This window comes from Pezoporus occidentalis, unplaced genomic scaffold, assembly GCF_034315485.1.
Source record: "Pezoporus occidentalis ecotype Australia unplaced genomic scaffold, CSIRO_AGI_Poc_V1 ctg118, whole genome shotgun sequence".
Classification (NCBI taxonomy): domain Eukaryota; kingdom Metazoa; phylum Chordata; class Aves; order Psittaciformes; family Psittacidae; genus Pezoporus; species Pezoporus occidentalis.
This window is the reverse complement of record NW_026912972.1, coordinates 4,265,691-4,292,643: the sequence shown is the minus strand read 5'-3', so window position 1 is coordinate 4,292,643 and position 26,953 is coordinate 4,265,691. Positions and strand designations below refer to the sequence as shown.

At 55.2% G+C, this 26,953-nt stretch overlaps 6 protein-coding genes across 7 annotated transcripts; 4 read left to right on the top strand and 2 right to left on the bottom strand.

The window, feature by feature from the left end:
• Positions 1-4,814: 4,814 nt before the first annotated feature.
• On the top strand, positions 4,815-12,247 carry LOC134155727 (putative lysosomal acid lipase/cholesteryl ester hydrolase). The gene is made up of 9 exons (XM_062603200.1): positions 4,815-5,264; positions 6,233-6,350; positions 6,990-7,188; positions 8,092-8,201; positions 8,876-9,021; positions 9,588-9,734; positions 10,583-10,654; positions 11,091-11,156; positions 11,282-12,247. Exons 1-9 carry the CDS (start codon positions 5,022-5,024, stop codon positions 11,513-11,515), a joined length of 1,335 nt encoding a protein of 444 aa, XP_062459184.1. The 5' UTR covers positions 4,815-5,021; the 3' UTR covers positions 11,516-12,247.
• A 924-nt stretch (positions 12,248-13,171) lies between these two features.
• PAOX (polyamine oxidase) lies at positions 13,172-16,195 on the top strand. Of its 2 annotated transcripts, none has more exons than XM_062603152.1 (7): positions 13,172-13,322; positions 13,585-14,077; positions 14,158-14,357; positions 14,529-14,784; positions 14,971-15,083; positions 15,160-15,317; positions 16,037-16,195. In XM_062603152.1, exons 1-7 carry the CDS (start codon positions 13,175-13,177, stop codon positions 16,178-16,180), a joined length of 1,512 nt encoding a protein of 503 aa, XP_062459136.1. In that variant the 5' UTR covers positions 13,172-13,174; the 3' UTR covers positions 16,181-16,195. The 2 variants fall into 2 exon arrangements, with proteins under 2 accessions (XP_062459136.1, XP_062459128.1); XM_062603144.1 differs by having other exon boundaries at positions 14,143-14,357.
• Positions 16,196-16,649: 454 nt separating this feature from the next.
• MTG1 (mitochondrial ribosome associated GTPase 1) lies at positions 16,650-19,782 on the top strand. Its single transcript, XM_062603165.1, is given in 11 exon segments — positions 16,650-16,797; positions 16,884-16,950; positions 17,403-17,505; positions 17,588-17,668; positions 17,935-17,991; positions 18,170-18,260; positions 18,349-18,410; positions 18,618-18,714; positions 18,907-18,988; positions 19,093-19,205; positions 19,306-19,782. Coding segments are annotated over 11 exon segments (999 nt in total). The 3' UTR covers positions 19,404-19,782.
• On the bottom strand, positions 19,776-20,592 carry SPRN (shadow of prion protein). Its single transcript, XM_062603188.1, has one exon. It carries the CDS (start codon positions 20,485-20,487, stop codon positions 20,092-20,094), a length of 396 nt encoding a protein of 131 aa, XP_062459172.1. The 5' UTR covers positions 20,488-20,592; the 3' UTR covers positions 19,776-20,091.
• A 467-nt stretch (positions 20,593-21,059) lies between these two features.
• Positions 21,060-23,101, top strand: ECHS1 (enoyl-CoA hydratase, short chain 1). The gene is made up of 8 exons (XM_062603175.1): positions 21,060-21,197; positions 21,645-21,842; positions 21,921-22,048; positions 22,129-22,228; positions 22,335-22,439; positions 22,518-22,637; positions 22,717-22,784; positions 22,871-23,101. Exons 1-8 carry the CDS (start codon positions 21,089-21,091, stop codon positions 22,934-22,936), a joined length of 894 nt encoding a protein of 297 aa, XP_062459159.1. The 5' UTR covers positions 21,060-21,088; the 3' UTR covers positions 22,937-23,101.
• Positions 23,102-23,852: 751 nt separating this feature from the next.
• LOC134155681 (uncharacterized) lies at positions 23,853-25,647 on the bottom strand. Its single transcript, XM_062603115.1, has 3 exons — positions 24,670-25,647; positions 24,454-24,512; positions 23,853-24,226 (listed from the first exon to the last, which is right to left on the bottom strand). The coding sequence occupies exons 1-3, from the start codon at positions 25,174-25,176 to the stop codon at positions 23,962-23,964; spliced, it is 831 nt and encodes a 276-aa protein (XP_062459099.1). The 5' UTR covers positions 25,177-25,647; the 3' UTR covers positions 23,853-23,961.
• Positions 25,648-26,953: the final 1,306 nt, after the last annotated feature.

Sequence of the window (26,953 nt, the reverse complement as noted above, 5' to 3'; positions counted from 1 at the left end):
TAATGCAAAGCCATTCTTGCTCACTTATGGCACACAAGGCTAAAAGGGCTTGAAACCATAACAAATCCTGTTCAAAATACAGTAGTTGCACCACGTTTGCTGACCTATGATTTTCTACCATCATCATGGTCAATGCAAGAAAAGGCAGCACGGACATGAACTGTGAAGCATGTAGCCCAGCTCCAGTCTGTGTCCACACTGGAGAGGCGGTGAGCACATCTACTACAGTGTCCTTGCTGCTTGAGGGTTATGCTTTGGTGTCTGCTTTAAGCAACATACTGGCCTATACTGTTACTTAGAAACTCACTTGTACCAGGGTTCACCTAAGATAAGGTTTAATCGACTTATGTCGGATAGTGTACTCCCTTTACATGGTTTTTTTGGTCCTTAACAGCAAGCATGACAACAGTTTCCAGCAGTCACCAGCATCGCTGAGTAGTTTTATTCAGTTGAGGATATGTTGCTTTCTTATTCCAGAAACCATAAGCAATTTCTGTGTTCTGCCCTATGTTATTTCCAAATTTGCTTTTGAGATTGCTTGGAAGAGAGAGACAGCAACTGGGTTTTGAGGCTTGTATTTTTGTATAGCGGTACCTGTCTCCTGTACTCTTTACAAGCCTATGTTAGTCTCCATTCCTGACCCTGGACTATGTTGCATGGACATGTTAGCACTCCCTGAAGGTCTCAAATATATAAATATAAATATAAATATAAATAAATATATTCTCAAGTATTTTTATAAATATAGTCTCAAATTATATGTATATATGAATATAAAAATTAAAATAACCCCAAGAGCACTATGATAAAATTTTGTGTTTATTTATTGAGCAAGTTTGCTGAAGTTGGCTCAGGTGATGAACAAAACCAACTCCTTCAGCTTTAGCAGGCTTTTCAAAGCCAATTGTACAATGAAGAGAGATCAGAGAAAAAGTACAAGAACTTCAGGGTTCTTCTGGGGGTCTTCTGAACAAAGAAACGGGAAGAGTAAGATGAGACAAAGCACTGGTGACCACATCTCAGCTATTCCACAACCAACCTCAAGGCACATTTATGCATTGCTAATTCAGTTTCATTACTGTGAATAAACATTCCATAAACAATTCCAGCAAGGTGTTGTAAAAAGAATACACTGTTTCATCAAGCTTCACTGCCCAAGTCTACCAGGAGTAAAATCCCTACTACATGTGTAATCAGAGATGCTGGAGATACCCCAGCCCACCTGGGGGCTTTAAACTAGGAAAGGTACAACCAGATTAGGACTGTTTCTCATTAGGTTCTTTAACTTGAGCAAGGTTCTCCAAGGTTACTGCAAGGGAAACCTGCTTATCTGACAGGAATTACATAAGATTTGATGTTCCTTGTTGCTAAAATCAGAATGATAGTCTCGCCCCCCCTTCAGGATCCCAATTCTGATGACAGCTAGTTAAGTATCTCCCTGCTTACCCTTGTGCTTGGCAAGAGGCAATGGATAGAAGGTAAGAACCAGCATTGTAGGCATACAGTCAGGAGGCTTGAACATGCATGAGAACACTGGGAGAAACACCAGAGCAGGAGTTAGAGGAATGGTATGCATTGATAGACAAGCACATGATTAACACCAATCAAACTGAGGAAGGTGTTGCTTGCACTGTGATGTGCCACAGAGAAGGTGACTCATCAGCAGAAGGCCTGCATCTGTTAACAGGGCAGCAGTGGGGATACAGCTGCCCCTGTATGCTATAGGCTCCCTGTAGCTGACCTTTCATGGATTGTTTCTCTTGTTGTTATCCCAACAGCAGGATGTGTTACAAAATGATAACAAAAAAGTGAGACAACCAGCAGCAACATTGCCTTATATTTATGAAGCATGAAGTAAATGAGATGCAGAAGCAATATGTCACGTCGTAGTAACTTCTGACTCCTACAGTACCTTAAAGGCCAAGAAAGACTTGGACTTCGGGCTGCAAGCAGAACGCAGAAGGCTTATGGAGAACTCAGTAGCTGGCAATCCTTGCCTTCCATATCACACCCAGGTGACCCTGGACAGGCCACTTGGTGCACACATCTTGGCCCCTCTGAAAGTTTGTGTGTGAAAGTGCTGATTGGTACGGTCTACTTGGTTAGAAAGCTAAATAAAATACCTTTCTGTTTCTAAACAGTCTTTGAGTTTTCTTACATTGGTTCCCACCACAATGCCGTAAAACCATCCCATGAGTATGGTTCAATTTAAGATGCCCATATTAGTCTATCTAATGTTGTGCATCTTACCATGTATTATGGCATCCTGGCCTGTAGGTTATACTAGTGACTATTTGCAATTCTGTTAAGTGCACAGTCACAGCAGTGTTATGATGGTATTTCTCTTTCCACCTACACTGTGTGTCAAAACATCCAACTTGGGTCTCCTAACTTCAAATAACTCAAAGGTCTTCATTTCTTCCTTTGACTAAGCTCCACGAGAGTTTCCCAGTAAAAAGCTAACTGCTCTTTGCTCCAACTTCTTTCCTTCCTACCACAGTTATGATAGGTCCTGGTGTGAAATCACACACAAGCCCCAGCACTGATAACTCTGTGCCGACAGCCTCACCCCATGGCCTGAGGATCATGGAGAAATCTCTGCTGCCTCCTATCTAGTACTAGTACCTAGTACCTCCATTAGATAACTAATACTCCATGGAAGTAGAAGACAGAAGACTTGACAATGGATGAAGTAGCTGACCATACAAGTAAAAGGTGAGGCCTGTCTTGATGCTAGAGTAGGAGTACACAAGCTGGGTAAGGGTTTCTCCATCCACAGGGTGTTTTCTAACTCCTCCTGGGACGCACGGTGGAATTGCTCTCTACACAACCTGTAAAGTCCATCTTATGTAGAGGGATTTTTGCACTCGTGGGAGTGGGAGGACATTTGCAATAGCCTAAAGTAGGCACAAGGACAGAAGTAAGGTAAGGAAACAGTGAAGGCTCAGGCCACAGCTGCTGTCAGGAAGATAGCACCCACACACAGCCTCTCTTTGCGTCACCAGTTGTGGCACTGACAGAAAATTACAGTCTGGTGGATGGAGTAACATGTGCTTGATCTGGGCTGTGTTCCACAGCTCGCATACTGCTCATAGACTATGGCTGGTATGAATATTAGAAGTCAGCCTAATCCGTAACCAGGAAATGTATACTCAACCAAAGCACCTGATGGCCAACCGAGGGCTTAGTCTTTTAGATGGCTACCAAGCAGCAACAGAAAGGCGTAGGTTGTAAGGTCATGGGCTGGAGGTGGAGAATGGGCACCTTTGCTCTGTGAAATACCTACCACTTCACACAAATGGAATCATTGCACAGGCTCTGGTGTCCATCAGCAAGAACCTACGTGTGGTACTTGTCCAGAAAATGTCGCAGAGGTTTTGCAAGTTGTCAGTTGCAAACACACTACCACTTGGGCATAAGGGCTATGGGACATTGCATGAGCCACTGTCACTCCTGAAGAGTGGTGCACCAAATGTCTCCCATGCAGGAAGCCAGTGAAGGAACAGCAGGAACCTGTCCTTGCTGTGCTGTCCTTGTTTCAGCTGGGAGAGTTAATCCTCTCCCCAGCAGCTGGTACGGTGCTGTATTTTGGCTTTAGTCTGAGAATAATGCTGATATCCTAATGCCATTGAGCCACTGAGGGGCAGAACCCATTTGTATTTCTGGAATGACAGGAGGATCACAACAGGGCTTGTACTGCATGGTACTTAGTTGCCAGCTGGGTTTAAGCCATGACGTGTCTATGGAGAGGCTGACATACCCCTGAGGCCTTGTGAAGCTGATAGAGTCCAAGTCCTTTCATTTCCCCAGGAGCTCTCATCATAGAAGAGGCATTTCCAAAGAGCTCCTTGGAGTTAGGAAATGATCTACTTGTTGACAAACTTCTTGACATTTTTTTACTGTAGCTACCAGGAGCTCAAGGTGCAATTCCGTAGCTGAAAATCCTTGCTGCACCACTCCACTGCTTTTGGAAACGTAATCATTTGCAAGCAGGAAAGTCACAACCACGTGGACAAGCAGGAAGTTATCAAAGATATGACCAGTACACACATCACTTAATTGGAGGACACATGACATGGTCCAGCATGGTGTCAGGGATCTGACACAACGTTCTGGCTTTAACAGTGGTGGTGATAGAGCCACCACCATTCACACCACCAGCCTGAGCAGTGACGACGGTGGGCTCTGCTGGGTAATGTATTTTCCTTCACGTAATTCAGGTTTTCATTGGAGCTATCCTGAGGGTGGAAAAGCATTGATTGCTCTTGTTCTTGGTAACTTGCCTCTTGGCAATACCATAGAGAGGGTTACTGGGAATATTTCAGTATGATATGTCTCACCGTGTGAGAGACCCATGAGGAGGAGGAAGAAGGGAGGTAGAGAGCAACCAGATGACTGGTGAGATGATTTGCAACTCACGCTACTGGGTTGGAGTTAAACTCAAACTTTTAAGAGCCTGTCAAAGGATTAAAAATTATATCTAATATGAAGTATGTGTATTAAAAATAGATCTCTGCTTGGTAAAAAAAAGTCTCTAAGGTGATCAAAATGGTATCTGGGGTGGATTTTTTCAAGCTACACTTACTTTATAAATAGCCTTCCTATGAGGCTCTACCAGTTTCAGTTTATAGTATCCATCTGTTCACAGTGGCTTCTGGGTGCAAAAGCTAAGCAATAGAGAAACAGCAAAAGTATAGACATAATCATAGCCCAGCCAACCTAAATGTGTTCCTTCTATAGCATAAACTTTTACTTTGAATCAATTAATTAATTCATTCATTAATTCATTCATTCATTTTGAATTAATTCCCCCTCCATGACAATTGACCCGAGGGCATTTTCTATCACTTCAGTTCTTGCATTATAAAGCTGTTTCTCTACTTTTTACCACTAAAAATATAAAAACGGGTCTTGCCTAGTACCAGATCTAGTATGTACGGAGGAGTATGAAGAGCCTTGCATGGACTGTAATGGTAGTTGGAATTGGGAATCCATTCTGCTTCCAGCCCAGACCATGATATATGGTCTTCAGATATATAAGGAACCTAACCCATCATAAACAAGTGGAAGCAGACATTCATACAATGTTAAATACCCACAGCAACAGCAATAGCAATGGCAACAGCAATAGTAATAGTAATACTTTACACAGGCACAAGATGTGGCTGTTGATTGCAATCCTGGTTTTGACACAAGCACCCGTGAACTCAGAAGATGCCTTCGAGCAGAAAAAGGTCATAAATCCCGAGACTTTCATGAATGTTGTAAGTCAGGAGAACAGCTTGGGGATGTTTATCTGGGGGAGAGAGAGATGGAGGGGATGCATGTGGAGGAGGTTTGGTTCATCATGCGTGCTGGTTTTCTGGAGCGGTGCAGTCTGACGTTGCCTCCATACCATCATTAGCAAGCCCTGCTTCCTGAAGGAGCCCTGTTCCTCCCAGCAGTATGAAGTGCAATTACCAGCAGGTCAGTTAGAGAAGGGGTAAACCCAGCCTGGATTTGACCAGACACCTTCCTGGAGGGTCTGAAGCTGTGCAAGGCTTCTCTCTTTCAGCTGCAGCAAGCAGCTCAGGGCCATGTCCAGGTGGGTTCTGCAACTCTCTAGAGGTGGTTTTAAATGGACCTGTGACATGGGCAATTAAATTGCTGAAATTAATCCCTTCTGCCAACTGTGTGACGAAGCAAGCACATGGCGATGTGTAGGCAGGACCACAGCTGGACTTCACCAGACTGAAACTTCCCAGTCTGCCAAGTTTTCAGCATAAATAAAGCTCAGGCAAAGCCTCAGGAACCATGAGACAAATCCTACAGGGTTTGTCCTATTGCCCTTCCAGTCAGCCCCGCTCAGCAGGTTCGATATGCCTGCTATCTTATCTGCCCCACGCATCAGCTCAGTGTGACATGACATGTCAGCTGTCAGCAAACCCTTTTTGTTTCAATCTTCGGGTTTGGAAACATCTCAAATGCATTTCTTGCTGCATGCTGCTGGGGAGCCCTGCTGCCACTCACCCCTCTCCTGCTCAAAGCCCACAGCTGAGCATCTCATGGAGCACCATATGGAGAAGAGAAGCCTCAGGGGGACCTTATCACTCTCTACAACTACCTGAAAGGAGGATGGAGCTAGGAGGGGCCTGGTCTCTGCTCCCAAGGAACAAGGGATGGGACAAGAAGGAACAGCTTCAAGCTGCGCCAGGGGAGGTTCAGCTTCCTACCTGTGTTTTTCTTTCCCCAGAGCCAAATCATCTGCCACAGAGGGTATCTCAGTGAGGAGTATGAAGTCCTGACTTATGATGGCTACTACGTCAGCCTTAACAGGATTCCTTATGGAAGAGCAAATCCTAGGAACAGAGGTATGCCTCTATTTCACAAGGAAGGCAGCAAAAAAACCCCAAACAGACTGAACATAACAAGCAGGTGATGGGATGAGCCTGAGCAGCCAGGGGAGTATTTATCGTGACAGCAAAACCACCAAATGTGCAGCACTTCTCAGATTTACAGTCACATTCCTAGCAGCCAGCACAGGAGAGTGTGTCTGCACCACAACAACTGCCTGTCACATCCAGCAGAGACCTGAGCCTCAAAAAGGTCCAGAGGGTGCAGACATATCTGAAGAGATATATCTGCATTTAATTCCCCCCCCCCCCCCCCCCATAAATCTATGCCTCTGGGGTTTGAACAATCTCAGAAATGAGCCTGTACATTTGAGCTTTCACATGGCTGTTCTCAGTATCCACTATACTGACCTTGTGGGGATGAGCTTGTGGGGTCTGAAGGGTTTAAGAGGGACATCTGCAGCTCTCCAGCCTAAGACAACAAGGGCAATCACCACAAGGTAACTACGGCAAGGATTGCTTCACCAGGAGGTGTCATTCAAATGCACACTGTATGTTCTCTGGCAGTGTGAGAAAGAGGCGTTATTGGCCTGAATTTGGGGTGAATAAGCAGGGTAATTCTGGTTCAGTGCAATGTGCTGTTTCTTTCATGTCCAGAGCCCAAGCCAGTTGTGTTTCTCCAGCACGGCTTACTCGGAGAAGGCAGCCACTGGGTGGAAAACCTATCTAACAACAGCCTTGGCTTCATACTCGCAGACTCTGGCTATGATGTCTGGCTGGGAAACAGCCGAGGGACGAGCTGGTCCCAGCGACACCAGCACCTTTCCGCTGACCAGGCTGAATTCTGGGATTTCAGGTGGGCTGGAGTGGATCACAACAGCACAGCCGGTTCCTCTGCCTGTCACTAACATCTAGGCAGAGGTGGGTGCCTCCGGGCAGGCAAGTCGGAGCACCTTGTCTCAAGTACGGCCTCCCCCAGCATTCCCAGTGATGTGCCAGGGATTTGGAGGTACCTGTGCAGACCTGCCTGCTGACACGGTGCCAGCAGCTCCCTGCAGCTGCCTGGCCCTGCTGCATGCATGAGGACATCCATCCTGTAGAGACATCAGCCCTATTCCGGGGCCTCTGCAGGGACTTCCCTTGCCAAAACCCCCAGCAAAGGGTCCAGAAGTGTCACTGCCACCTACCCTTCTCCTAGATGTTGCCCACAGAAACCTTATTTCCAAGAATGGCTTTTTAGACTGCTACTGCCTCTCCAGAACTGATCTTCAGAGCAGTCCTGGATTTTCCAAGCTCATAAACATGCTTCCAGTAAGAAAAGCCTGATAAAGTAGGCCTGGGCTTCACCTCGTCACACTAAAAAGCACATGGGCAGTAACCAGTGCTCCATTCACTGCAGAGAAAGAGCATCTCTAGGGGCAGAGGTGGTGCTGTAACCCTGACAAGAGGCAGCTCTAAGGCTGCAGACCTGCATGCACAGCTGGCCAGTCCCTGCACAGCTTCTTCGCTGCTAACTATGGCTATGGGAGGACTAAGCCCTTTCAGGGAAGGGTGAGGCCATTGCAGGAGGGATACATTCAGTCCCTGGGCAGTTTCACCCAGCACAGGGCTCTCCTGCCTCATAGGAATTTTCTCCTGGTAAATCAGCCACGGATATTAAGCCCTTCAGTATAGAAGCAATGCAAGACAGCCAAAATTCACAGGGAACTTTGCTTTCCTGGTGTTACCTTATAACCAGTGAACTGCTCCTGTGTTGCAGCTTTCATGAGATGGCAATGTACGATCTCCCAGCCATGATCAACTTCATCCTGCAGAAGACTGGACAGCAGCAGATCTATTACATTGGCTACTCCCAGGGCTGCACGATCGGTGTGTTAGAACTGCCTGCACCACCTTGAAAACACTCATTTTGGTGTTTGTAAGCAGGAAGCAGAGAGGTCCAATCTTTGAGGGCTGACAAGCAGGCAGACAGAAGGTCTCTTGCAGTGAGGCACACAAGCCACGCTTTTCATATCAGACATCTAGGAGGACCAGCTTGCTCCTAAGGCAGTCAGAAAGCTCCCGGTGATCTCAATAAGTTCCTTGCTGCAACTATAATTCAACCTCAAAAACCAAATTGCAGCATCCTGCATCAAAACCAAAGGTGTTTTGCATGGATGTCACAGCTTCTACTTTCCAATGAAATGCATTGTGCTTCTTTTCACCTGGGCCATCAGGGGTATGAGATAACCTGTGATGATGACACCCTTTAGCAGGGGTTGATAAAAGGTGACAGCACTGTTCCCTTCACCTGGTGAATGGGGCAGGACTTCCCATCAGTAGCAATCATTGAAGTGCCTCATCAGCCACTTCTAACTATAGGGATAAAGGCTTTGTCTCCTTCTGGATATCTCTAGCACTAATGCTAAGCAGAAAGGTGGGAAGAGATCCCAGATTTCTAATTGGGTATAATGCCAGCTAAACAGGTCTGGGCAAGCAAACCCTCAGATTAAGCACCTGAAGAAAGATGAAACCATTCTTAGGTTGTTTTTCTGTTTCCTCAGCATTCATTGCCTTTTCATCCATGCCAGAGCTGGCTCAGAAAATCAAACTGTTTTTTGCCCTCGCTCCAGTAGTGACAATCAAACACGCCAGAAGTCCCATCATGAGACTGTCCGTCCTTCTAGACAGGCAATTCAAGACGTTCCAGGTAGGGGATTGCGCTATGCTCTCCTCTCCCAAACACGCCAGTGCTAGAAAAGGGATCATGCCCTTACAGCCCCTGGGGCTACCTGACACAGTGGGAGACAGTGAATTCCTGCTGATTTACAGGCACAGACACAATTCATCAGGTGCAGAGGCACCCTGCACAGTCACTTTATTGCATGCACGTCTCTGCAGGATCTCAGGGTATTGAAGCTGGTGTTTCTGTGGGGGCTCTTGTTGAATTCATGAACAGACCACCTAGGAAAGAGCAGCTTTACTGTGCTGATGTTAACGACGAACCAGCACCTGGGGGCGAAGAAGAGGGTCCCAAGTACTGATTTCCCTGGTGCCATTCAGTCAGCATTGCCTCTGTACTGAGCTGTGCACACCGCAGCGGGGTGGGGGCAAAGGAGAAACGGGGCTGACCCATGTGAGTGCCACACATCCCCTCCCCACCCAGCTGAGGGGACAGTGGCTGGTGGCACATCGCTGGGGGGACGACACATAATTTGAGGACTAGGCGCAAGGAAGGGAAGCGCCAGACACCGACCTTGCTCATTGCTCCTACAGCTCCTGCTCGGCAGAACGGATGCCTCGCTGCGGATTAGGAAGCTGTGGAGGTTTCTCCCCCATCTCTGCAGGAACCCGCTGCTGCACAAGCCTTGTGCCAACCTCCTCTTCCTGCTGGGTGGCTACAATGAGAAGAACTTCAACACGGTGAGTGCAAGCACTCCGCGTGGGGATGAGAGAGCCGGAGCCCTGGGCTGCACTGCTTGGGAGCACCCAGCAGCACCCACTGCCACTGAGAGCAGCTGTACATCCCACCAGCACCGCTGGGTGCAGCTCCTACTCCTGCCCACCCTGCTGAAGGAGCATCTGGGTGACCACAAGTAGTCAATAAGGTCTTGAGCACAGTCCCTGAGCCCAGAAGAGGTATCTCCAGGAGCTAGAGGGTACCTCATCCTTCACCATTCTCCTGGAGCTGTCTGAGAGCAATGGGGTTTTAATGAAGATTATATTCCTGGCCCAAATCTCTAGGCAGCTTGGCTCAGCAGTGGCTGTTTTGGGAAATGCATCATCTGGCAACTGCCATCCTTGCTCCTATCCATTGGAAAGCAATCATAGAATCACAGAATCAACTAGGCTGGAAAAGACCTTTAAGCTCATCCAGTCCAACCACTCCCCAGCACTGCCAAGGCCACCACTAACCCATGGCACTGAGGCCTCCTCTCCACGGTGTGTGAACACTTGCAGGGACGGTGACTCCAGCGCTGCCCTGGGCAGCCTGTTCCAATGCCTGAGCACCCTGTGGGGAAGGAATTGTTCCTCAGCTCCATCTAAACCTGCCCTGGTGCAGCTTGGGGCTGTTTCCTCTTGTCCCATCCCTTGTTCCTTGGGAGCAGAGCCCAGCCCCTCCTGGCTCCATCCTCCTGTCAGGCAGTTGTAGGGAGTGAAAAGTTCCCCCCTGAGCCTTCTCTTCTCAGACTAAACCCCCCAGGTCCCTCAGCCATTCCTCACCAGACTTGTGCTCTAGTCTATGATAGTTTGAATGTGTTTCCTTGCAGACACGGCTGGATGTGTACACATCTCACTATCCAGATAGGACATCTGTCAAAACCATGATACACTGGGCCCAGGTAGGTTCCTAGCATAGAAGCAACCCTTACAATACCTGGGACTGATGTCTCTATACACTGAGCCCAGAGTGTGCAAGAAAGTAAAAATGATGATCAGGTTATTGAAGGAAAACTTGCCAGTGTGAAGTCCTCCAGCAGCACCCTGCACATGAGCTGGTGATGAGCAGGTCTGCAGACGTACCTTCATCACACTGCAGCAGCCAAAGTGCCACACGAAATGCCTTAGTTTGCTAACCCATAGCTAGTGACAGGAGTTGTGGTGGAGTTCAAATCATCACCCTGCTAAAAATGATAGAAAGTCCAGCCTGGGAGGGATGCCACCTCCATGCATCACGACCTTCTCTCATGACGTGATCCCTTTAGGAGGCTGGGAGATGAAGTACTCACACAAAGGTGCTCCCTGGCCTCCCACTGCAGATCTACCTTCTCCTTGCAGGTGATGAAATCAGGAGAATTCAAAGCCTTTGACTATGGCAGTGAAAACCAAGCCGTGTACCACCAGGTAGGAGGCTGCACCAGCAGTGCTGGTGGCTGGAGGTGCCAGGGCTCTGTGGTGTGGGGACATGTTGGCTTGCGGGGGTTGACCACAGCAGCAGCAGTTCCTCAAAGCCCCCCGTGTCCCTCCAGGAGACACCTCCCTTGTACCGTGTGGAGGAGATGCCCGTGCCCACCGCAGTGTGGTCAGGAGGAGAGGACTGGGCAGCTGACTGGAGAGACGTCAGCCTGCTACTGCCCCGCATCACCCACCTTGTCACCTACGGCCACATCCCCGACTGGAACCACTGGGACTTCATCTGGGGCTTGGATGCCCCCGAACGCCTCTACAACAGCATCCTGGAACTGATGGAGGGGTCTCAGTAGAGTGGTGGGTCCCCAGGGAGATGCCAGTGGCCTGGCCCCTCTCCCTCAACTGGGACATTCCATGCTGTCCCCTCCTTACTGCTGGCCTGACACAGTTGTGGTGATGGTGCTTCCCACACAGCCCTTGGTCATCAGGGTTTGTCCTCCTCGCTTGGGAGCTCCTCATGAACCAGTGATGCTGCGCAGGCGGGCAGCACTGGGGCCAACTGAGGCATCAGGGCAGGCAGGAGCCACCAGTCAAGCAGCCCTGCTGGAAAGGTGATGCTGGAGGCACATCCTGGCTGTGCAAGGGGGATGTGGGGACCCTGCTGTGACCCCAGTGGGTTGGAGATTAGAGCATCCAACCCACAAGGAGATGGGAAAGAGCTGGGATTGTTGGGTCTGGCCATGGGGAGGTGGGGGGTGTCTGAGTCCAGCCCCTAGTCACAGCACAGAAAGGGATGGAGGGGATGAATGGATGTATGGCCATGGCTCCCCTATGAAGCTGCCACCAGGCTGGTGTCCTGCTGCGGTGCATATCCCCTTCCATGTGGTCCCACCTCGCTACTTGCTGGAAAACCAGAGGTGGGGAAAATACCTCCTAAATAAAGAATCATCAGGATTGAGGGAACTCTGAAGATCATCCAGTCCAATCCCCTGGCAAGGCAGGGCCACCCAGAGCAGGTCACACAGGAATGTGTCCAGGTGGGTTTGGAATGTCTCCAGAAAGAGAGATTCACAACCTCTCTGGGCAGCCTGTTCCAGTGCTCTGCCACCATCAACAGAAAGAAGTTCTTCCTTGTGTTGTGGTGGAAGTTGTGTTTCAGCTTATGGCCACTGCTCCTCGTCCTGTCGCTGGGCACCACTGACAAGAGCCTGGCACCATCCCCCTGGCACCCACCTTTGAGATACTGATCTGCATTGGTGTGACCCCCTCTCAGTCTGCTCTTCTCCAGACTAACCAGGCCCAGCTCTCGTAATCTATCCTCACAAGTGATGCCCCAGAACCCTGATCATCTTTGTGGCCTCTTGTCTGTCTTGTACTGAGGAGCCCAGACCTGGAGACAGTGCTCCAGATGTGGCCTCACCAGAGTAAGCAGAGGGGGAGGATCCTGTCCCTCTATCTGTTGCAATACTCCTGCCTATGGCCCCCAAGATACTCTTGTCCCTCCTGGCTTAAGGGCACGCTGCTGACTTCACCACTGATCACAACAATTTTCTGAGCTCTGCCCTTCACAGAATCACAACGTGGCTTGTGTTGGAAGGGACCTTAAAGCTCATCCAGTTCCAATCCCCTGCCACAGGCAGGGACACCTTCCACTAGAGCAGGTTGCTCCAAGCCCCTGTGTCCAACCTGGCCTTGAACACTGCCAGGGATGGGGCAGCCACAGCTTCTCTGGGCACCCTGTGCCAGTGCCTCAGCACCCTCACAAGGAAGAACTTCTGCCTTATCCCCAACCTGAACTTCCCCTGTTTCAGTTTGAACCCATCACCCCTTGTCCTATCGCTGCAGTCCCTGATGAAGAGCCCCTTCCAGCCCGTTCCCAACCCACCTCCCTGCGCTTCCCTCTCCCCCGCACTTGCAGTGGTCACACACGAGATGCGATGGGAAAAGGCGGGGCCTGGCGGAGGCGAGACCAAGCAGGAAGGGACGGGACGGGGCGGGGCGTTGCGGGCGCCATGGAGGGCCGTGGCGTGCGGCGGGTGGTGGCGGTCGGCGCGGGGCTGGCGGGGTTGGGCGCGGTGCAGCGGCTCCGCGGGACCGGCTCCGTGCGGCTGCTGGAGGCGGCGTCCCGCGCCGGCGGCCGCGTCTGCACCCGCCCCTTCGGTACGGAGGAGCCCCGGGGGGTGGCCCCGGCGCCGGAACCGCCCCGGGGGTAGCACCGGGGATGGGGGAACTGCACCGCGACCGCCGCTGTGGGGCCGGTTCCTGAGTGGGGGACACGGGGCTGGGGGTGTCTGGTCTTGCGGGTGCAGTGGGAGCACACTGGAGACAGTGACGAGTGGAACAGGGGGTTGGGCAGGGTCCGCTGACTCCAGCTGGTTCTGGGGGTCCTGCCCTGGGGTGATACCCTCCTCCTCCTCCGCAGCGTCAGGGCTCGCAGAGATGGGGGCACATTGGATCCACGGCCCCTCGCCAGCGAACCCTGTCTTCTGCCTCGCCACCCGCTATGGGCTGCTGGGCCCGGAGGCTGCCTTGGAGGAAAACCAGCGGGCAGAGGCAGGGGGTCACCCCCCGCTGCCCTCCATCACTTACGGCAGCTCAGGGAGGGCGCTGAGCCCGCAGGCGGTGAGTGAAGCCCACGACCTATTTGACACCCTCCTAGCCTCTGCCCGTGATTTTCGGGGTGCTGAGGAGCCACCAGCGTCCAGTGTGGGACAGTACGTGCGGGCAGAGATCACTCGCAGGGTCCCCGCTTTGGGGGGGGGCAAGGAGGATGCCCGGCGGCTCCAGCTGGCCATCCTCGCCACATGCCTCAAGCTGGAGTGTTGCATCAGTGGCACCCACAGCATGGACCTGGTGGCCCTAGAGCCCTTTGGGGAGTACGTTTCCCTACCAGGCCTGGACTGCACTTTCCCGGGGTAAGCACAGGGCTCTGGAGAGGGAAATGGAAGAGCATTTTATAGGGGCACCCTATTCCCATCAGCACCTCCTCCTGCAGTGGCTACAGCAGCTTGGCCGAGCACATACTCTCAACTCTCCCTGAGGGCACGGTGCTGCTCAACAAGGCAGTGAGGACCATCCAGTGGCAAGGGTCCTTCTGTGAGGAAGGGGATAATGCTAGGGATTTCCCCGTCCGTGTGGAGTGTGAAGATGGAGACACCTTCCTCGCCGACCACGTCATTGTCACCGTCCCACTGGGTGAGGACATCAACACCTTTCCTTGCCCTGCCTGTCCCCTCCAACCAGTTGGCATGGCTGATGATGGGCAGGCTCCTGGTGGGAGAGGGGAGGATGGAAATGGGCTCTGACCCCACTTCAGAGCCCAGCAAACAGAGGTGCTGGTTCTTCTGCCTAATCATCTGCCTACAGGTTTCCTCAAGGAACGCCACCAGGACTTCTTCCAGCCTCCCCTGCCTGAACGGAAAGCAGAGGCTATTCGCCGCCTGGGTTTTGGCACCAACAACAAGATCTTTCTGGAGTTCGAGCAGCCTTTCTGGGAGCCCCAGCAGCAGCTCATTGAAGTGGTGTGGGAGGATGAGTCTCCCCTCGAGAAGCCCAGCACCGACCTGGAGGCCAACTGGTTCAAGAAGCTCATTGGATTTGTGGTCCTCCAACCACCAGAGCAGTATGTGATAGGAGAACCAGCAACAGGGGTTAGGGCATCTCCTAGACAATGTGAGAGTGTCTTGGTTCTGTCTTGAGCTTCAAGACCGTCTCTGGGTCACTGGTGGCCTGTGATGCATCAGTGCTCCCATGTTTCCTGGTGAGCAGCAGGAGGGTGGCAGATCTCAACCCCATCTTTCCTCCCCAGGCATGGGCACGTCCTCTGTGGCTTCATCGCAGGGAAGGAGTCAGAGTACATGGAGACACTGAGTGATGCAGAAGTCCTCAGCACCATGACACACATGCTCCGCACACTTACAGGTAACCACTGCCTCCTCTGCCCTTGTCACCCCATCCCCCTGGATTTCTGGATCCCACTGAGATTCTGCACCCACAGGGAACCCACTCCTGCCCACTCCCAGGAGCGTGCTCCGGTCCCAGTGGCACAGCACTCCCTACATCCGGGGATCCTACAGCTACGTGGCCGTTGGCAGCTCCGGAGATGACATTGACATCCTGGCTCAGCCCCTGCCCGTGGACCCCGAGGACCCCAGGGTAACTGCTTTAGGTTGGGGGATGGCAGTGGCTATGGAAGAAGGATCTCCTGGCTTGGGGCCAGGGTACCCTAGGCCACGAGGAGCGCAGGGACATGGTATTCCTCACTTACACTCCAGTTGGGAGTCACCAGTGTTCATGTCACCAACCAACCCCCCTTGGCTTTTCCCACCGAGCTCCACGGTTGTGGGGGGAACCCCACTTCCATAAAATCTGAGGACACTTGGCTGCTTCCAAACACTTTCTGGCATCAGGAGGTTGCAGTCATGTGGGGGTCAGCCTCTTCCCAACTTACAAGGGACAGGACAAAAGGAAATGGCCTCAAGCTGCACCAGGGCAGGTTTAGATGGAGATGAGGAGCAATTCCTTCCTCAGAGAGTGCTCGGGCACTGGAACAGCCTGCCCAGGGCAGTGCTGGAGTCACCATCCCTGCAAGTGTTCACAACACCGTGGAGACAAGGCCTCAGTGCCATGGGTTAGTGGTGGCCTTGGCAGTGCTGGGGTAAGGGCTGGACTCGATCTTAAAGGTCTTTCCCAACCTGGTTGATTCTGTGATGCTCACAGTATGGGGTGGGTCTCTAAGGAAGGGAAGGTGCCCTATGGAGCATGCACATGCAGGGTGCCAGAGGGCAGGGAAATGAGGGTGGGTTAGGATAACCCCGTTGTGCTGCGGGGGGGGTGGGGCAGCAAGCCCCCAGCACTCACTGCCCACCTTGCAGCCCCTGCAGCTCCTCTTCGCTGGTGAGGCCACGCACCGCACCTTCTACTCCACCACCCACGGGGCGCTGCTGTCTGGCTGGCGAGAGGCCGAGCGCCTCAACCAGCTCCTTGAGACACCCCACGGCCCTGAGGTGCAGAAATAAACCCTGTGCTTTGCCGCTCAGCCTCCTTTATTGAGAACCCGGCCGGGCAGACACGCGCAGAGAGGCTTCTCCTTCTGCAGGGCATGGACGCGGCTCCTTGGCTCGGGCCCGGCGGGGACAAGGGTCCGCAGCCTTAGTACCAGTTGGTGCTGGCGATCAGGTAGCGGGTGTCGTCCAGCGGACATTGCGGCGGGGCTGGCTCCGCGGTGGGCTGAGGGGCTGGCGGAGGCGGCTGCGGCTGGGGGGTGGCTTGGGGACCGGGCCCCGCTGCCGGGGGTACCTCCCCCTCGCTGCGGGGCCCGGTACTGCCCGTGCCGCCGGGGCCCGTACCCGGCACCGGCCCGCCCGCAGGCCGCTTCTCCGCCATAGCGCCGCGCGGATCCAGCCGTTAGCAGCTGAGGGGAAGCCCCGCCCACCGGCGCGCTCTCGCAGGCGGGGCGATGCGGCTCCTCCCCGCGCGTCGCGCCGGATGTGACGCAGAAGTGCCATGAGGGGGTGTGAGGTGTTGTTGCGGGCGGCCGCGGCGGGGTCTGGGGCCGGGTCCCGGCGGTTCCGGGAGTGCTTCGATTTCGGCGGCCGCGATGTGGTCTCCTGGTTCCCGGGGCACATGGCCAAAGGTGAGGGGTGTTGGGAGCGGGGCGGGCTGGCACCGCCGCTCCCTCGCTTTCGCCGCCGCCGCCTCTCACCCCGCGCTGTGCTGCAGGCCTGCGGCAGATGCGGAGCTCCCTGCGGCGCGCCGACTGCCTCATCGAGGTGCACGACGCTCGCATATCCTCCAGCACGGCTCGTCCTGTCCCGCCTTCCCCACCCCGTGTCCCCCGGCGCAGCGGGAGATGGCTCTCCGGGACACTGTCCCCTGCATCGGTGGGGTCTTCACTGCCCCGTGTGCCCCAGCTGCCCCGTGTCCATCCAGTTCGCCTCTTCTCCCAGCCCCATACCCCTCTCCAGCAGCACAACAGCCCCACTCGAGCCCCATCAGCTTACCCCCACCAACAACTAGTCCACCGCTGTACCTGCTTCCATGGAATACCCTTCTCTAGCTGCACAACAGACCCATTAGTTTCCTGCCCTGAGGAACTGGTCCACCCCAGTACATGCTTCTGTGCCATACCCCTCTCCAGCTCTGCAACAGCCCCATCAGCTTCCCCTCACACAGAGCTTGTTCACCCCAGTACCTGCGTCCATGCCAGTGCACAGTCACTGTCCTTAACGGTGCTCACATCCCACTGTCGGGCCGTAACCCCATTCTGAAGGAGGTGCTGGGCATCCGCCCGCACATCCTGGTGCTGAACAAGATGGACCTGGCTGATCCCAGCCGGCAGCCGGTGAGCACTGGGGCAGGGCTGGCTGGGGGTCCATGGGTCCATGCTGGCAGGTACCAGCAATGCCTCTTCCTGTCATCTCCAGACAGTCTTGGAGCACCTGAAGCAACAGCAATGCTCACATGTTGTCTTTGCTGACTGCAAGCGTGATGTCAATGTCAAGAAGGTAACAAATGAACCAGTAGCTCCAAGCCCAGCCCCGCGTCTTGCTTCCAGAAGCTGAGGGCCATGCACTGTTTTTCCCAGCCCCATGGAGAGGCCTCAGTGCCCCACTGCGAGGAAGTGATGCTGGCTGGTTCACAGCGTTCCATACGAGCCCTGTCCTCTGCTTGGCCCCCATTTTGTGCATCCTTCTGGCATGGTGTCCTCTGAGCGAGTGGCCAGTGTGGGTGCAGAGCCACAGTTACAGCCCTTCTCTGTGTCTCTCTGCAGATTGTTCCCATGGTTGCCAACTTGGTGGACAACAGCCCTCGCTACCACAGGGCTGAGGTGAGACTGCCAGTGTGTGCAGGGAGTTAGGGTGGCTGTTGGCAGCTTCTCCAGTTCAAGAGCCAAGGCCAAAAGCACCAGCAAAGGCTGGGTAGTTCTGCTGTTGTGGCTGCCTGTTGCTCCTGGGGCAGGTGGCCAAGGGCAGGTTGCTCCCTGCCCACATCCACATCACTTCCAGAGCACCGAGTACAGCATCCTGGTGATTGGCGTGCCCAACGTGGGCAAGTCCTCTCTCATCAACTCCCTGCGGAGGCTGCACCTCAAAAAAGGTATTTCTCCGTGGTGCCTGGCCTTGGGGAGGAGTCTCTGATGGGACAGGATGTCACTTGTTTGTCTGACTCTTGTCTCTCCCCAAAGGGAAAGCCACTCCTGTCGGTGGTGACCCTGGTATCACTAAGGCAGTGCTGACCAGAATCCAGGTACTGTCCCTGCTAGTTGGGTGGGTGCTGGCCTTTGCCTTTTCTTGCTCAATGCATGCAGAGCTGATCTCAAAAGGTCTCTCAGGTCCCCTTTCCAGCAAGACCTTAACAAAACAATTCAACACCTTGCTTGTTAGCCACATGCAAGTCTCTGACATTGCAGTTACCAAGCAGTGTGTCTTAACAGCCCTCTCTCCCCCATCCCAGGTCTGCGAGAAGCCCCTGATGTACCTGGTGGATACTCCTGGCGTGTTGGCACCGAAGCTGGGCGATGTGGAGACAGGCATGAAGCTGGCACTGTGCGGTGAGGTGGCTGCTGTGGCTTGGGGGACTCTCCAGATGTGTCTGTGTGCCCTCACATGAGGCTGGGCTGAGACTGCTGCTCGTAGGGCCAGCACGCGCTACCTGGATGCCCGCAGGTGGCATGTAGATGGCAGGAGGGGTGGCCAGGGTTTGGCTAGGGCTCCAGGAGCTGGGGCTTGATCCTGTTTTCCAGGAGCCATCCATGACCACTTCGTTGGGGAGGACATCATGGCTGACTACCTCCTGTATGCCCTGAACAAGCAGCAGCAGTTCAGGTGAGCCAGTGGGGAAGCTGGAGAGGGCCCTGGGCTGCACCTGCTGCTCTTAGTCCTCAGGGAGCTTGAAGGGCAGAAGCAATGCACCCCACCTCCTTTGGCAGGTATGTACAGCGTTATGGACTGGCTGAGGCCTGCGATGACATTGGGCTTGTGCTGAGGCACGTGGCCCTTGCCCAGGGCAGGACACAGAAGGTGAAGGTATTGACGGGCACAGGTGAGTGCCATGGGGGGATCTCTGCCTCCTGGGTTGCAGGGGATCCCAGGGTGGGTCCAGGCTCCACTGATGCCTCCTTCTGCATCCCCCCCATCTCCAGGGAATGTCAACATGATGATGCTCAACTACCCTGCTGCTGCCTATGAGTTCCTGCGGGATTTCCGGGCTGGACGCCTGGGCAGGGTGACACTGGACTGAGACCTGTCCCATGGGGGAGAGAGGCACCGCCTGCAGGTGCATGGGCTGGAGCCACCTCAGCATGGAGCTTTAGTGTGAGATTAAAGTGGCTCTGCCAGGGCAGCCCCCAGTTTCAGATCTTGGGCTGCTGCAGGGGAGCAGAATCCCTGTGGTGGGGATGAGGAGCTGCCCCCAGGTGTCCCCATGCTGGACAGTGGTTGCTGTGGGGAAAGGAGGCCTGGTGCTGCTTCCTGCCAGGACAACAGCTCTGAGGAGCCATTTCCTCTGTGGTCTTGGCCGTCTCTGGGATTTGAATTCCAAAATAAAACCTGCATGGATAGGGTGCCGGGGCCATCTCAAGGTGCCTGTCCTTAGCCCCTCACCGTGCATCCAGTTATAACTTCTTTCCGCTCAGCTTTATTGCTGCCTCCTCATCCTTCAAACACTGCGAGACCCACGTCTAAAGAGGGAGGAGCAGCACTAACGGGGTTGCCCAAGTCGATGGGGTTTGGCACGGGCTGGAGGGCAAGGACGTGTGGCGGGGCTTCCATGGGGTCCTGCCCTGCTGGCGGTGGATAACGGATGAGGCCGGGCGCAGTCCTGGGAGCTGCTGGTATCCCAAGGGGTGGGCTCAGCCCCGGGGTGGGGAGGCTGGTCCTCTCGGCATCGGTAGCTGCACCAGACACGGGCCATGTTCCTCCCGAAACCATCAGCGGCGGAGGACGGCAGCCAAGGGGCAGAGCCAGGACACTGCCCAGCCCGGCGGGGCCCGTCCCGCTGCGGTGGAGGTCCAGGCGCTGGCAGTCCAGTTGCCATCACGGTACTCGGCGCCTTCACCCACCTCCAGCTCCCCCGCCAGCCGTGCCCGGCGCAGGGCGGCCCCCGCTGCCACCCCGGCCGCCGCTCCCGCCGCCGCCGCCCCGGCTACGCGAAGGGACGAGCCGTACCGGGGCACCGCCGCCTTCACCCGGCTGCGGGCGGCACCCCGCGCTCCGCCACGGGCGGCCCCCCGGGCACCACCGCGCCCGCCCTTACCGGCCACCGTGTCGCAGAAGGCTGCGGCCAGCAGCATCAGCGCCCAGCACGCCGCCGTGCTCCGCCACATCCCGCAGCTCGGCCTGGGCGCACGGGAGAGCGCCGGCCGCTGAGACCCGGCCTCCGGGCGGGACTCACGCACGGCCTCAAGCGTGAGCCCGGCACGCACCAGCCCCCCCCTTCCCCTCCCGGTGCGGGCGACGCGTTCTCCCGCGCATGCTTGCACACGGAGGCACGCACACGAAACTCCCCGCAGCAGCAGAGCCGCCGCTCAGGGTCGCGGGGCGCAAGCACGCGGCCGCACGCACACGCACGCACACCCCGCTCCACCGGGCACCGCGTGTGCTGCCTCCGCTGCAGGGCTCACCGTGCCCGGGGCAGCTGCTCGCTCCCGTACCTGCACCCGTCCCCCATGCACTGGGACCCCGTGTTTGCGTGGAACGTGTCGGGGGAGCCGCGCCTCTAAACCCACCCCGCGGGACACCACTGCCGTCCCGCAGCGCCGGGCGAGCAGCTCGGAGCCCGGCTACCTCTGCCCACGGCACCGGGAGAGCCCCTCCCGGTAAACGCGCCGAGGGGCCTCGGCCAATGAGGATGGGGCGCTGCGGGGCGGGGCCACCCCAGCCAATGGGAGCAGGGGCGGGGCGGAGCGAGCTGCGCCGCTCTCCGCCATGGCCGCGTCCGTTCTGGCGCTCCTCCGTCCCGCCGTCGGCGCGGGTCGTCGCGCGTTCCTCCCTCCGCCGCCCCGCCCCTTACTCGGGGCTCGGGGCTGTAGCGCCGGTGAGCGGGGATGGGGGGGCGGGACCGGAGCGGAGGTCACCGGGAGGGGCCTCAACACCGGTCACGGGCCCTGGGTCCTTGCGCCGTGTACGGGGCTGTGGCGCCGCGTGACAGCGTCCGTGCACCGTGCGTGACCCCATCCCGTGCGTGTGCCCGGCACCGTGTGCTGGATCCCAGCACCGCGCATCGGGCAGGCACCGGAAGGTGGTCACCGGAGTGACCCTGCTCGGGTCGGGAGTGAGTGCCCCAGGAGCCCCGTTCACCCATCCCAGGGGGTGACATCCCAGCGGGCTGCGGGTGACCGCCGCCGTGTGCCCACCGATCTCAAGGTCACCTTAAAGCAGCACGGAGCCGTGGCTGATCGGAGGGCAGGTGGAGGGGGGAGGGGGCGCGATCTCTCCCGGTTGTAGGCAGCCGGCTGCCTAACGGGGCGGTGCTGGCGGGCAGGAGCTGCGTTCCAGTACCTGGCGGTGCAGAAGACGGGGGCACGGCAGAGCGTGGGCCTGATCCAGCTGAACCGGCCACAGGCGCTCAATGCCCTGTGCGACGGGCTGATGGAGGAGCTGGGGCATGTGCTGCAGACCCTGCAGAACGACCCGCAAGTAGGGGCCATCGTCATCACTGGCAGCGAAAAAGCCTTCGCAGGTAGGGCAGGATGCGTCCCCCACCCCAGGCTTTGGAGGGGGAGTGGGAAGAGGTAACCCACCTCAATTCCCTTTGCAGCTGGTGCAGACATCAAGGAGATGCAGAATAAAACCTTCCAGGAGTGTTACAGCAGCAGGTTTCTTGTCGGCTGGGACAAAGTCTCTACCATCCGGAAGCCCATCATCGCTGCTGTCAATGGCTACGCTGTGAGTCCCCCCCAACTTCCTTATGCCTAAATTCTCAGCCCTTTACCCCTCTTACCCCCCCTCTTTCTCCCCTGTCCCAGCTGGGTGGTGGGTGCGAGCTGGCCATGATATGCGACATCATCTATGCTGGGGAGAAAGCACAGTTTGGACAACCCGAAATCCTGCTGGGAACCATCCCAGGTGAGCACAGGGGTCCTGCTAAGGGGGTCCATCCTCACTGGAGCAGGGACAGCAGGAACACCGAGGTATCCTTCTCTGGGCTTTTCCCTTCCCCAAATGGCTCCAGGTGCTGGAGGGACACAGAGGTTGACCAGAGCAGTGGGGAAGTCACTGGCCATGGAGATGGTGCTCACTGGGGACCGGATTTCTGCACAAGAGGCAAAGGAAGCAGGTAGGACCACGTGCTGGTCCTAGCACTCGGGGGGGACAGCAGGGAGCTGTCCCAACAGCTCCCCACTGTCCATCCTAGGTCTGGTCAGCAAAATCTTCCCTGTGGAGAAACTCGTGGATGCGGCTGTTGCCTGTGCTGAGAAGATTGCCAGCAACTCCAAGCTGGTGGTTGCCATGGCAAAGGAGTCAGTCAACAGTGGTAGGGGATGGGGGCCAGTGGAAATGCCATGGGGCTGCTGCAGGCCATGGGGTCTCCCTAACTTCTCTTTTGCTTTCAGCCTTTGAGACAACGCTGGTGGAGGGGATGAGGACGGAGAAGCGGCTTTTTTATGCCACCTTTGCCACTGTGAGTAGGGGTTGTCCTCAGTATGGTGGGGACAGCAGAGTGGGCACAGCCTCCCTCCCCTGAGCCCATCCCTCTGCTCCTCACAGGCTGACCGCAAGGAGGGGATGTCAGCCTTTGTGGAGAAGCGCAAAGCGAACTTCACCGACAGCTGAGCCCGCGGGGGTGCTGGTCCCTGCAGCACATCAGCCCCACGCATCAGCCCACAGAGGGGTCTGAGACCCGGTGGCAAGTGACAAGTGCCTCAAGTGAGACAACCGACAGCTGGGAGCAATTTCCCATCACTATTAAAGGGTTTTCCCAGCACTGCAGGAAGATGGAAGATTCTTGCTGTGGGGTCTCTGCTGAGCTGGGATATGTTTGGGTTCACTGAGACCCCATCATCACACTGCTCCCCACTGCTGGGCAAGAGCAGCCGTATGGACAATAGGTCCATGTGTGCCCTGAGCAGGGGACAGCCCATGGCACCTTCTTGGGTGCAGTGCTGAGTTTGCCCGGCCTCGGCCTCAGCTGGGTTCACTGAGACCACGGTGATGGTCAGAGTCACCCACCCTGAGGCATCGTTCTCACCCTCCTCGGGGTCTCTTTTAGTGAGCCCAAGGATGACATCTCCCACCTTTTGGAGCCTTGCACTTGGCAGTAGGATTCTGGAAGCAATGAGGAGCACACCAGGACATGGAGGGGAAATTATTGAATCCCAGACTGGTTTGGGTTGGAAAGGACCTTAAAGCTCATCCAGTTCCAACCCTTGCCACTAGAGCAGCTTGCTCCAAGCCCCTGTGTCCAACCTGGCCTTGAACACTGCCAGGGATGGGGCAGCCACAGCTTCTCGGGGCACCCTGTGCCAGCATCTCAGCACCCTCACAGGGAAGAACTGCCTTTATATCCAACCTGATCTTCCCCTGTTTCAGTCTGAACCCATCACCCCTTGTCCTATCACTATTGTCCCCCACTATAAAGAGTCCCTCCCCAGCATCCTTGTAGCTCTCTTCAGATACTGGAAGCTGCTCTGAGGTCTCCACACAGCTTCTTCATGCTGAACAATCCCAGTTTTCTCAGCTTGGCTTCATATGGAGGTGCTTTAATAGGGTTTACTGGGGGGCTCAAGGGTGGGTGGGGAGGGATGAGGACCAGGGATGCTCCCACACCTCATTGTGCATCTGGAGCCTGTCTCCACTGCTCAGCGGTGGTGGAGGTGGTCATGGTCCTCCTCGGGGCCATTCTGCACCTGCAGGGACAGCATCAGTGGTCGCTCATAGGCATCATCCTTTGCAGCATCATCCTGGGAGTGGTGGAGATGGTCAAGGTCCTGCTCTGGTCCTGCCTGGGCTTGGCGGGCAACCCAGCGAGCCCAGGCGCTGCCGGAGACAACCTCTGAGCCTGGTTCCACATCTCTGGAGACCTCAGCCTCCTCTGGTGGCTCCACAGCACGAACTCCCAGGATGCTGGAAGAGGGAAGCAGATTCAGCTAGGGAAGGTCCCAGTGTGTCAGGCTCACTGAACATCCCCATGTCCCAGGGGCATCCCACCCCATCAGGGTGCAGGGACCATGGTGAGAGAAACCCCCATCCCCAGGAGGCTGCAATTAGGATCTTGGGGAGCAAACAGGCTCATTTGGCTGCTGAGGTGTTGCTTTGTTTTTGTTCCCAAGCCAGATGTGGGTGCCTCTTACATTTCCTTGGCCACATCCTCCTCCGTAGACAGGTCCTTCATCCCGGGGTTGCCCAGAGCCTGTGGGGAGAAGGTGCCAGGGGGTGGCACAGAGCACAGAGGACTCCCTCTGCCTGCTAATGCCAAGGGCAGAGGGAGGGCAGGCAGAGGATGGATGGATGGATGGATGGATGGATGGATGGATGGATGGATGGATGGATGGATGGATGGGGCTCACCTGGGTGCTGCCAGGGGCAGGCAGGAGAAGGGCAGCGCCCAGCAGAACGGTGGTGCTGCAGAGCCACAGGATCCTCATGCTGCAGAGAGATGGGGGAACCCTGTTGGCAGGAGCTGTGTTGGCTGGGGCCTTCCTGCACCCACAGCTCCTGCTGCACCCACGTGTGCCCAGTGTTTGCCTGTATCCTGCAGCCAGAGCTCCTGCTGCACCCACCTGTGCCCAGTGTCTGCCTGTATCCTGCACCCACAGCTCCTGCTGCACCCACCTGTGCCCAATGTCTGCCTGTATCCTGTTGCCTTGAGCCATCCCACAGGGACTCACCTCTCCATGGCTGTTCCTGTGCTCCCTGGCCCTCAGTCGCTCTTTGACCGCAGTTTTGCTGCTGTGGCCACTCCCAGGGTGGGGCCAGTTCGTGATGCTGGTGCTACTGGGGGCAAGGGGAGCACTGGGATGACGTGCCCTCATGCACCCAGGCACAGCAACCCTTCTGCCGTGGGGTTTAGGCATCCAGATTGGCAGATCCCTTAGTGCTGACTGACCAGGTCATTTGCTAAACGTGTATCCCAATGTTTGGAAGTCCCACCACCCATTGCTCGCAGTGTAGTTCCGCAAATACATTGTACCATTTGATTTTCCCTGAGGCTGGTGCATGATATGGGATAGTATTCCAGGCGGTGGAAGGTCCTTTCCCACCCAAAGCCACCTGAGGGTTTGTCAGGTCCAAACTGCTAAGTCCAAGCCTAAATAGAAGCCATTAAGTAACATAAAGATCTTTGGTGTGGAGCTGGGAGTGCCCTGACAAGCACTATATGGCACGTCCACAGCCGACCTCCGAGCTTTGGTTCGATCACTGAGTAAGGCGTAATTCAGCAGGGAGAGATCAACCAAGAGGAAATAAATCAATGAAGTACAAACCCGTGCCCTCAGCCGCAGAACAGGAGGGATTTATTTGACTCTGCAAATATCCATCACCATGAGAGGGCTGAACCTGCCACCCCATTGCTGTTCAATCTCAGAGGGCAAAGTTCTGATGAGCTGGAAAATCTTGTGCTTGTCTATGGGTCAAGGCCAGGTTGGATGGGCTCTCACACCTGGTCTAGTAGAAGGTGACCCTGCCCCTGGCAGGGGGGTCAGACTGGATGGTTTTGTAAGGTCCCTTCCCACCCAAAGCATCCTATGAGCTAAGGTGCCTGGAGTCCATCTTCCTCCCTCCTGACACCTGCTGCTTGCAAGAGCCTGCTTGTGCTCTGAGGAGCCTTATTCCTAGAGGGCAGCCAGGCTCTGAGAATATCAGCTCTGAGGAGACTTCCAGCTGGTCCCTGCTTGCAGAGTGCATTTAGTCATGGGTCATTTATGGAGAGGTCAGAAACACGGCTGTTTGCTTTGCTGTCAAATATGGGGATGCACATGCCCATGCCCATGCCCATGCTCTGGAAGAAACTGGTGTCCCAGAAGAGTTACTGAGTCAGGAGCCCTGAGGCTGTAATTACAGTATTAATCTTTTACTTAACCTCTGGGCCTGGAGTCTAGGAAAAGGGAAGAAAGGAATTTCCAGGTGGAAACTCAGGACCTAAACACATAAGGGGAAGTGGACTGCTTCTGCATGATCTTTGTACCATCACAGGCCAAAGCATGCAGGCATTTCCTGTGACGTGATGCCTGCTTCCAATCTCCAGTTATTCCAGCATGGGGAAAGAAGCCTCATTAAGGGCTTGTAGTGCTGGAAGGTGATTTTTGGTCATTGCTGGTCACTGCTGATAGATGTCCTTGTGCAGACATGTGGCAGCAGCATCAGGGTGGTGGCCACAAAGGTGGTGACAGAGCCTGGTCTTCCCTGTCCTGCACCATGGACTGTCTCTGGGGGTCCAGCAGCAGGAGAAGGTGAGGCTGGACCTCCCGGACAGAGGGTTTGCCTGCCAAAGACAGCTCTCTCTGGAGGCTGAGGAAGGATTAGGGCCAGACAAGCTGGCTGAGTTTTAAACACAGCAAAGCATTCTAAAACTGACAGGGAAATCTCTGCAAGCATCATTCCCTGCTCCTATTTGCAAGGATTTTGCAAAGCCCTTTTTATCCTTTGTTCCACCCAGAGAGGGGGGAGGGAAAAGAGCAATCAGAGATCCTAAGCTTCTTGGATAAACATCACTCCTGCAACCTCCTGGTTTTTTTTCGCTCCTTTATGGGCCATTTTAAAAGTGACACAGGACCAGAGACCTGGCTCTGTGTTTCCAATCAACCTTTTCCTCTGGCAGGATGAGATTAAAAAGGAAGGGAAAGACAAGAGGGA